General features: G+C 36.2%; 1 protein-coding gene across 1 annotated transcript; it reads right to left on the minus strand.

Moving 5' to 3' along the window:
• Window positions 1-2194: 2194 nt before the first annotated feature.
• LOC132641877 (F-box/FBD/LRR-repeat protein At1g13570-like) lies at window positions 2195-5424 on the minus strand. The gene is made up of 4 exons (XM_060358969.1): window positions 5322-5424; window positions 3152-4002; window positions 2894-3061; window positions 2195-2765 (listed from the first exon to the last, which is right to left on the minus strand). The coding sequence occupies exons 2-4, from the start codon at window positions 3974-3976 to the stop codon at window positions 2463-2465; spliced, it is 1296 nt and encodes a 431-aa protein (XP_060214952.1). The 5' UTR covers window positions 3977-4002; window positions 5322-5424; the 3' UTR covers window positions 2195-2462.
• Between the last annotated feature and the right edge of the window lie 4908 nt (window positions 5425-10332).

A 10332-nucleotide genomic window follows, 5' to 3' on the forward strand; every position in this document is an offset into this window, starting at 1 on the left:
ATTGCGGCTGTATATGGATGGAAAATCAGGTTTCTATAATTAGATATTTATATGGTGTCTAGGCTAGGGTTTTGAGTGTGTTATTCCTTTTCCCAAAATGTCCACATGAATAAAAATATCTTGAAGGATGAAAGGAATATTCCCTTCCAATAGGGTGAAATTTTGCCAAGTGACGGGCCATCATTGGTTCCATTTTTTTTTTCTTTTCCATTAAAAGGATATATAAAATACCAAAATAAATATATTAATCAACTATTTTTAAACCAAAACTAAGAAAAAAAAAATAGATTAACGAAAAATCCAAAAAAAAGAATTAACTTAGAAAAACTAGATTAAAAGAAACCTATTTTTTGTAATTTTTCTTTCTTTTAAACACAAAACTTATACCTTGAAAATAGCGAATATTTTTTGTCCTTTTTTTTTTTTTCATTTTCACAAACAGACCTACTAAAAATGAAATAATAGTTAAAATCCAAGATTAGACTAAAAAGAAAAATTAATCAATAAGACAATGAAAACATTTCGAGAGGGTAAAAAATTACGTGTCTACAACTCCCGACCATAAAAGATTAAGGGGGTTAAGACAAATTTACTCTAAAAAATTCAATATTATAATCAATCAGTGGCTAGAGTTAGTAGATAAAATTAGCAGTTCATGGAACCAAAAGTAAAGAGCAAGAACAGAGACATCTGAACTGCAAATATTGTACTTTGATTTAGGTTTTAACTACTAAAATTTCTTCTCTTCTTTTTCTTTTTCCCCACGCGATTCAAGCGTATATAAATTAATGTACGCCAAATACTCTTTACTACTAACTGTTGTTACTCTTCAATTATCTAATCACACTGCAATAAATGGATAGTTCTCTAAAATGACTGATTTACAGTAGTCATTTCAAAAAATTAGATCAAACTGAAGGCAGAGGCGGAGCCAGGATTTGAGGTCTGGGGGTTCGGAATTTTAAGACAGGACACCGACTTCAAGCTAATGTATAACAACTAAGGGCGTCTCAATAAAATTAATGGCCTAAATCTAAATTTTAGTTCAAGACCTTAAATATATACACATACATAAAAAAAATCTAGTCTTGCCTTTTTTTTTTTTTTTTTTTTATAATTGTTGCATTTACTTGACATAGTAACATTATTATTAATATTTATAATAGTGAGGATTATTAAAGTTAATAAGATGTTATTCATGTGTTTTAAATACATTACCTTAGATGTTGTTGTAAAATTTTATTTAATAATATGAAGATTTTGAGTAATTTCGTTCAAAGTTCTAAAATATTTCTCTTAAAAGGTACATAATTTTTTCCCTTCTTTTATTATATAAATTTTGTACTTCTTTTTACAATCTTCAATATTGTCTAAGAAAAAAATAAAATCATCAAATTTATCCGTGAAAAATTTGGGTCCTCAAAAGTTTGGGGACTAAAGCAAAGATTTTACTAGCTTCACCCTTGAGCTACCCCTGATAACAACCATCAAACTAATGAACAAGTATTAGTATTTAATATATTTTGAAAATCTAATTTTGGGTTTGGCTCTGTGAAAAAAAACGATGAAAAAAGAATGAAAGCAGCAAGTATCGGGAGAATTCAGTTTGCTTTTTGCTTATTGATTTGTCAATTTTATATTTTGTTTTTAAAATATAAAGTGATAAAAGAAATTCTGTATAATATTATGTATGATAGCAAAAAGGGAAAAAGTTAGCCCCAAAGGAAAAGAATTACACGAGTTCAATTTAAAGCACAGGTGGAGTTTCGAGCCCACATCTCTGGAAAGAGAGCTTCTCTAATTTCTGCATTACCACTAAACCGCCCGCTTATTTGTGTATGTGGATTCGCATACCTTTACTGTTTTTTCTATATTAAAAATATAGGGTCTACGCAAAAGCTACTGGGTTCGCCCGAACCCCCTTTAACACTGTAGCTCCGCCCCTGACTGAAGGCATCAACTGGTGTGTAGCATCAAAAAACAGAATAAATCCATAAGAAACATGAGATTACTACATAATATGCTGTGAACAACAATGTTGAATTTAATCGATAAGAGTTACATAGCAGTGCTACCTGTTGAAGTAAATAAATTCATGCTAACTACAAAACCTCCTGGCAATTTTTTCAAGATTTGAGAAAATGCTTCACGATTGCTACAGTAATCTCATCAAGTAGAGAATTAACCCACAACATACTTTAAAACAAACCAGTGACAATTCATGTCATGTTTCATTTCATATATCAATAACAGGCATGAAATTTAAAAACCATTTCAAACTTAGCATTATGAAACAGATTAGTCAAAACGTTTGACCAGATTCACTTATGGGAAGGGGAAGACACAGCCTTAGCACTGCATCAACATTCATTTCTATTCACACTTTCAACTTCCAAAACATTTTAGCCAAAATTCATGATCTGATTGAAGACTTGTGATCGAGCAGGATTATGATATGGATACTAATCTACATTATACACGACTTGGGCTTTAGATGATGCCCGAGGAAAATTTGTTATCTCCGCGACTACTTTGAGAGATTTTCTATCTTCCATTCTACAAGGCTTGATTAACATTCTGACCAGTGCCGGGGACTTAGCCAATAAAACCTTGATAAGCTGCATTTCAGCCTTGGTTCCTGCTACATTGTAAATATTAACTGTCCTGAGGTGATTAAATGTCATATTTGAGAAGCTTGCAGGAATCTCATCAACAGCATCCCGGCGCACAACTTCATAATAGATCTCATCTTTAAGAACACACACCTAAGAAAGATCAAGAAAAACCCATCAGTCTGAAGTTGAAATTGAAGATCTTATGAGCATTGCAAAACAAGAAAGTCATTACATCCAAAACACACGTATAAAAGAGAGAAAAATACATCATTAACTACCTCAATTTCTATTTCTTCTAAATTTGGGGAGCTTCTTATCAAGCAAAGAGCAAATGAAAGCACAGAGAATTCTTCCAGAATAAACCAAGATAGGCAAAGACGTTTAAGACAGTTAAGAGCAGAGGGAAGCCTTGTTGGTATAACTTCGGCTTGTCCAACATAATCGTCCTAGGAAGAAAATGTCAAAAATCAGGATGACTCCCAAAAGATGGTACATCTATCAAAATGCAAAACAATTAAGTCATGAAGCAACATTACCTTGACATTGTCCTGATTCCAGCAGAGATTCTCGAGAGCAGGAATAGACTCAAAAATCTTGGCAAGATCACATTCTGCCGCTATAAAAAATGCTAAAGGCTTATATGAAACTTTGGAAAGAAGAGGGACATTTTTTAGATGTAAAAAATTTATACCGCCTATGAAGAAAAATGACCTCAGCTTGGGAGCACTAATTTCAATATGGCCTGAAACATCATCTTGTTTGTCTTGTTCCAGCACCAAATGCTCAAGCAACGGGCAATGGGAGATTAGACTTCCAACCAATTCAGAAGAAATTGTGACTTCAATTAGTTCTAGGCTAATTAACCTATCAAATCCCTTAAAGAGCGGTGGAGGACGTATTAGACAATGCGCAAGAATTAGATGCCTCAATTGCGAACAAGTGAAAATTGAAGAATGCAATTTGTATGGTTTACTCGTGAATGGAAGTTGAACAACAAGATGTTGAATGTCATTCCTAGACAGGAAAGATATCAAGTTGTCAATCTTAGGACATGTTTCCAGATCATGAATGTCGAGGGTAAACTTGCTAATTTGTCCTGTATGAAGGGTCAAGAAGTGATGGACAATGTTAGTAAATCCAATTGTAGGGGACATTAAGTCCTCAGTTGTTTTCCAAAGTGTTCTATCAAGTGTTAACTGTGGGAGTCTGCACCAATTACATCTCCATTTCTTTGATAAGATACCTGTCCTCACAGCATCTCGTAAAGGCAACCTCATTAGAATCTCATCTATTACACTATCGGGAAGGTTGCTAACTACATCAGGGGGAGGTAATAGTTGCTTTTTTCCATTTGGAGGCATAATACTAAATGACTGGCAACAACAATCTGCAAAACATAAACAAGAATACAATAGGTAAGGAATCTCCAAACTGTCCGGTCAGAGTACACAATGCACAGAAAGCACACAACTGCTATTCACATTGTTAAATTAACATGCCACAACTGTAAGAATAAAAGCAAAGGTGCATTATATTAAAATCACTCATCAATCTCTCTAATATGACTTTGCATTATTTTTATTTTTTTTGAATAAAATATGACTTTGCATTATTTACAGCAAGAATCCCATCAATACCTTATGCATCCAGAATATTATTAAGATCTATTATTCAAAAGGGAAAACCAAACAAACATAAACAAGGTCGCATTGCTTATCAATTGAAATAGAGCTACAAGACAAGGAGAAAGAAGTTGTCCAACTCGGCTAGATTTGACATCAAGCTATACTAGCTGTTTGAAATGGATCAAACTAATAGCAGCTTTACTACCTTTCTGTTTTATTTTTGATTTTTCTGTACTTATGGCTTTACTACTAAAATGTTGTTTTAGTTATTTTAACTTTAAAACGGTTACCAAAAAGTGGCGTACACTAGATTTGTGGTAAGCGGTGCCAAGCTATTGTCACAATTCGACTTATATATATACGATTTTGGTCAGGGGCTGTGAGTTCTAATTTCACATTGATGATTAGTTTGCAGTATTTTTTAACCGGTGTCAACTTATTATATGTACAGACATAATCTTTTGAAAAGATATTATTTATGTAACAATTTCTTTCAGCAAAACAGTATCATATGACACAGCTTGGTTCATTGTGCCTCTATCACTGCCTAGTCTAGTGATGTCTAGTGAGGAAGACAACTTGTTGAAGGGGCGTCATCCGACACCACTTCATCTAAAAAAATCACTAAGGATCCGTTTGGCCATAGAAATTATTCACTTTATTTGAAAATCAGCTTTTGGCCATAAAAATTCTAAATCCAACTTGAAGTTGTATTTCAAATATGGAAAATCCAACTCACTTTTTATTTTTGAAGTTGTATTTGAGTACATTCAAGCATAGATATTATCCTAAATATTCTTTGCAAAAATACCAAACACAAATCCATCTTCAACTCCGACTCCATAAATTCCCAATAAAGTGACAAGTACTGGGAATCTATGGCCAAACACCTACTATATATATACATATATAATACTTCTACCAACAACCCCATCAAGTTTTAAGCAAACCCTCAGTTCAGTTTCATCAGATTTAATAATACCAAGAAGATAAAAATACAATCTTGATTTCAAGATTCAACAGAAAGCATAAAAACACATGAGTTGTGCTAAAAATGAAAAAAGAGAGAGGAAGATGAAACCTATTTGTTGCCAAAAATAAAGCTTCAACACTTGACAATGGAAATGAGGTGCTACACACTCTAAGCTGTATAATAGTAATGTTTTTGGGCCTCAGACACAGAGCCCATGTGTTTCTTCTATTTGGAAATAACAGGTATGCAACAGCCCAGACACAAGCAAAAGCCCAATTGATGGGAATTACAATTAGAATTGACAGGTTTAACGTTGGAATAACAAAGTTTCGTGCCAGACATTAAAATAAGTTGGCGTTTGTCCATGAAAACCAAATATTTGTTACTTTATTTGGAATTTAGAAGTTAAAGTTGGAGTTGCGTTTTTGCAAATAATATTTGGTTGTTTGAATGTACCAAAAGTGAAAACAAGGTTTGGCTGTTTTTCAAATTTTAAATACAAATTGAAGTTGTATAATTTGGCATCAACGGGCAAATATGTCTTCCAACTTTGGGCCTGCACAAGTAGGCACCTCAACTTGTATAAAGTTGAACACGTAAACACAAATGCCGACGTGACACATATATTTTGAAGGTGTCTAGGTGATCATTTTGTAAGTTGGAGTATTCAACTGACAAAGTGGAAACAAGTTAAGGTGGCTATTTGTGCAGACCCAAAGTTGGAGGGCATAATTGCCAACTGAGGCCAAGTTTGAGGACCTATTTATGTATTATGCCTTTTTTTAATTTCCATCCCGGTGTTCGGTACCCGAATGGGGCCCGACTAAAACCAAGAAGTCGCACATTAGGGGACAAGGCACTCTCTAACGAAGATCACTTCTACCCAAGGCGACTCGAACTCGAAACCTGATGAAGGAGTACTTGTCACTCCGCCACAATCCTTGTTGAAAATTTCTGTAATATCCCAAATCTAAAGAGGGTCTCTTTTGATTTTCTATTCAAAACATTATTTAAATATTTTTAAACTTGATCTTGATTTAATGGTATTTGATTTAATTCAAAGAGTTAAGAGCTTGATCTTGATCTTGATCTTGATCTTGATCTTGATCTTGATCTTGATCTTGATCTTGAATTGGTGGAATGAACTTGTACAATCACGAATGTGGAGACATGTAAGAAAGGCTTCTTGATCACCCTTACGAATTAAGGAGATGCGCATTCAGGATTTGAAGTTTATGGTTCCAAATTTTAATGATCTCAGATTATAAAGAAAAAGAGAGAGAAAATAAAGACTTGCATGATTTTTTGTTAATGAAAATGATAACAATAAAAAAACAGGTTAATTATGGCGCCCAGAGAATGCAAACCCTTGTCAAGGAGGGCACATCAAAGCTTAACAGGGCTCCACATTTGTTGCTGAACCAATAACCCACTTTTATATTGGGTTTTCAACTAGAAATTTATTATATATTTAATGAATATATATTTAATGGATTCTCAATATAAATACATGACTGCAACAAAAGTTAATGAGTTCCCGGGAACCCACCATGCCCCTGGGAATAAATTTCCCAATCACCACCAGAGTGAAAGACTTCTTGATGTAGGTATTTCTTATGCCTTTTGACCAATATTTAGAGTTGTTGCATAAGGGACTTTGTGATGAACACAAACATTTTTCATTGCTTCTTGATAACCCTCGGGAAATAAGGCTAAACGAATGACTCAAAAGTCGAAGTTATTTTTATCATGAAATTTTTTAGACTTACCAAAACAAAAACTACAAATCAAAGTAGATACTAAAGATAAAGAATTGACTACTATATATCATATTGCTGTTTGTACTATAAAGAATTAAATTTTATTGAAGAATTTGCTGATTTGAAGTTCTTTTTTTGCATTTATATATCATATTGCTGTTTGTACATTCTTAATTTTTCTCTCTCTACTTGAAATGCTCTCGGCGCACGATTAGACTCCTGCTAACGTGCACCTTCGAGCTTCCATGGCTAAGAGAGGGAGACCAAGAAAAGATACACTACCTACAGAGCAAGGATGCACTGTAAACATCAGTAATGTTGATAGAGGCAAAGGAGTTACAGCTAATCCACAAGGGCATACAGTTGGGAAGACACCTATGCAAAAGGGAAGTGCAACAGTGGCGTCTCAGAACCATGTTCAACTATTGCGACGGGAAACAATCGAGACAGAGATTACTCCGATTCCAATGATGAACACATCTGTTCCTGACTCGGAGAAATCGATTCAGCGCAAGGAGGATAGATCTGAAGTGGGTAATCGAAAAACACCAGTTGAGCTGGAGATGAAGGATACTAGCCAACAAGCAACTCCAACGGAGACTGTTCAGCCTCACGAGATTCCAATTGGTGCTGACGAAGGTAAGCACAAAACGCCGTGGACTAATTTGTTCTCTCAAAATAGAGTTGCTAGCAAGGGTATGCCGCTTGCCTATGTAGCCCCAACTGTTGTCGACGGGAAACCTGTGGTTTATGTGGAAGAGGATGAAGTTAAGCAACAGACTCAGAATTGGATGAATGCTTTAGTAGTCTATACAATGGGTGACACACCGAGCTATACTTTTATGAGTAACTACGTTGCTCGCAATTGGAATACTGTGGCCTGCCCCGAGGTATATTACCATGACGAGGGATATTATATCGTCAAATTTCAAAGTCCAGAGGATAGAGATGAGATTATGTTTGCTGGCCCTTATACAATGAACAGTATACCTCTTGTATTGCAATTTTGGACTCCGGAATTTGATTTTCATGAAGAATATCCTCGAACAATGCCGTTATGGGTGAAATTCCCTACCCTGCCTATGATCTATTGGGGACCTAGAACACTTGGTAATATTGCAAGTAGATTGGGTAATCCTTTATTTGCGGATGAATGTACAGCAAAGCAGAGTAGGGTCTCTTACGCTAGGGTACTGGTTGACATGGATGTTACGCAAGAACTTCCAAGAGAAGTGCAAATTGTAGATTCTAAGGGCAATTCCTTCAGGCAGGATGTGGTATATGAATGGTGCCCTAAGTATTGTCCTAAGTGTCTAAAGTATGGGCATATTTGTGCAGATGAGATAAAGCGAGGGTCGCCAGCTCCACATAACAAACCAAAGCAGAGAGGCAAAGCACATCAGAAACCATATGTTCAGAGATGGGTAGGAAGGCAAATGCACACATCTGATCCCGGACCATCCACTAATACTCAGCAGCCCATTATAGCAGGGACTGAGCAGCAACAAGAGATAAATGATACCAGTCCGAGCATGGAGCCAATACAACAACCTGCTGATAAGGATCGATTGGCTGGTCACGCCCAAGGAGGAAACCGCAGGGGCGTTACTTATGCTTCAATGGTTCAACCTAAAGCACTAGGAGGTGAAAAGCAGCAAGCTGGGAAACCACAAACTCACATGAGTAAAAATCAGCAAGGGGTCAGTCTAATTGCACCAATACATCAGGACCATCAGGTGAACACAGATGGTCCTACAGAGGTTCATTCAGTGGGCACTAATCACATACCGAATCAGGGGACGCAGATGATCAGTGTCAATCCCTTTTCACCTTTGGCTGATAGTATTGAGAGTACACAAGCAGCAGCTAAGCCTCCCGAAGGGAGGAAGAAATCTAAATGAATTGGATCGTGTGGAATGTAAGGGGCATGAACAAGCCCTTCAAACAAAAGGAGATGAGGAATTATTTGGTGCAAAATAAAATTAACTTTGCTGGTTTGTTGGAGACAAGGGTTAAGGAACATAATGCAACGAAAATCATGAACAAAATAACTAGAGGTTGGAGTTCGGCAAATAACTATTTAAAGGCGATTAATGGCAGGATCTGGATTTTATGGAAAGCAGCTGATATCCAAGTAACTATTGAGGAAACTCATGACCAACTTATATTATGTCATGTACAGGATAGGAAGACTGATTTTCAAAGTCATATTGCAGTGGTGTATGGAAAGAATACTATTGAAGAAAGGAAGAGTCTATGGGCAGAATTGGGCAGAATAGGCAGTATAATTACCACCCCTTGGTGTATTTGTGGCGATTTTAACACTCCCCTTTCAATTGAAGATAGAGTGGGGGGTCAGCAAGTGACACAATATGAGACCAATGACTTTCGACAAATGGTTGATACATTGAACTTGACTGATATGAAGGCCACAGGCAGAGTGTTGACGTGGACAAACGGGCATGTATGGAGTAGAATTGATAGAGCCTTGTGTAATCCAGCCTGGAACTTGACGTACGGAAGGATCACAGCTGACTTCAAAGAAAATAATTTCTCTGATCATTCTCCCATTCACCTGGCATTCTCATTAGATGAAGCTAGAAAGAGGAGACCATTCAGATTCCTGAATGTATTAACTGCTGATGAGAGATTCTTGGGTATAATTGATGAAGTATGGAAACAACCCACACAAGGATCGTTTATGTTTCAAGTGTGGCAGAAGCTGACTAAGTGTACAGAACCTCTCAAGGTACTTATGCAAGCTGAGATGGGGAATCTTGAACATAAAATCCAGGAGGCTCGAGATAGGGTACAAGCAATACAAATCCAATTGACAAAACATATTGATGAAACATTATTGTTACAAGAAAAAAATGCTATGCAGGAGTTGAACAAATGGTCAGACATCCAGGAAAAAGTATTTAAGCAAAAGTCAAAAGCTCACTGGATTAATGTCGGGGATAGCAATAACAAGTATTTTTTCGCTTGCATGAAGGCTAGAGCAAATGCAAACAATATATCCACTTTGAGGAATGCTCAGGGGAGAACACTGTTGAAACATAGTGACATTGAGGAGGAAATCCTTAGTTTCTATCAAGGACTGTTAGGTACTGCTGCACCTACCCTACCTTGTGTTGATATCACCATCATGAGACATGGCCCTAGCTTGAATGTGCAACAACAAAGGGAAATGATTGCTGTTGTATCTCAAACAGAAATTCAAGAGGCTTTATTTGCCATTGATGACAACAAAGCCCCAGGCATAGATGGATTTAATGCTCACTTCTTTAAAAAAGCATGGGGAATTATTAAAGAAGATGTCACTTTGGCTGTCCAAGAGTTCTTTTTGGAGAGTAGAA

The sequence above is a fragment of the Lycium barbarum genome, chromosome 5 (genome assembly GCF_019175385.1).
Source record: "Lycium barbarum isolate Lr01 chromosome 5, ASM1917538v2, whole genome shotgun sequence".
In the NCBI taxonomy this organism is placed as follows: Eukaryota; Viridiplantae; Streptophyta; class Magnoliopsida; order Solanales; family Solanaceae; genus Lycium; species Lycium barbarum.

What these genes read in the sequence shown, in the direction of transcription:
- LOC132641877 (XM_060358969.1), bottom strand. Translation starts at nt 3,976, where the DNA reads ATGCCTCCAAATGGAAAAAAGCAACTATTACCTCCCCCTGATGTAGTT. An exon ending in GGAATCAGGACAATGTCAAG is followed by an intron (nt 3,062 to 3,151) that starts GTAATGTTGCTT and finishes TTTTCTTCCTAG; the next exon opens with GACGATTATGTTGGACAAGC. An exon ending in TAGAAGAAATAGAAATTGAG is followed by an intron (nt 2,766 to 2,893) that starts GTAGTTAATGAT and finishes GATCTTTCTTAG; the next exon opens with GTGTGTGTTCTTAAAGATGA.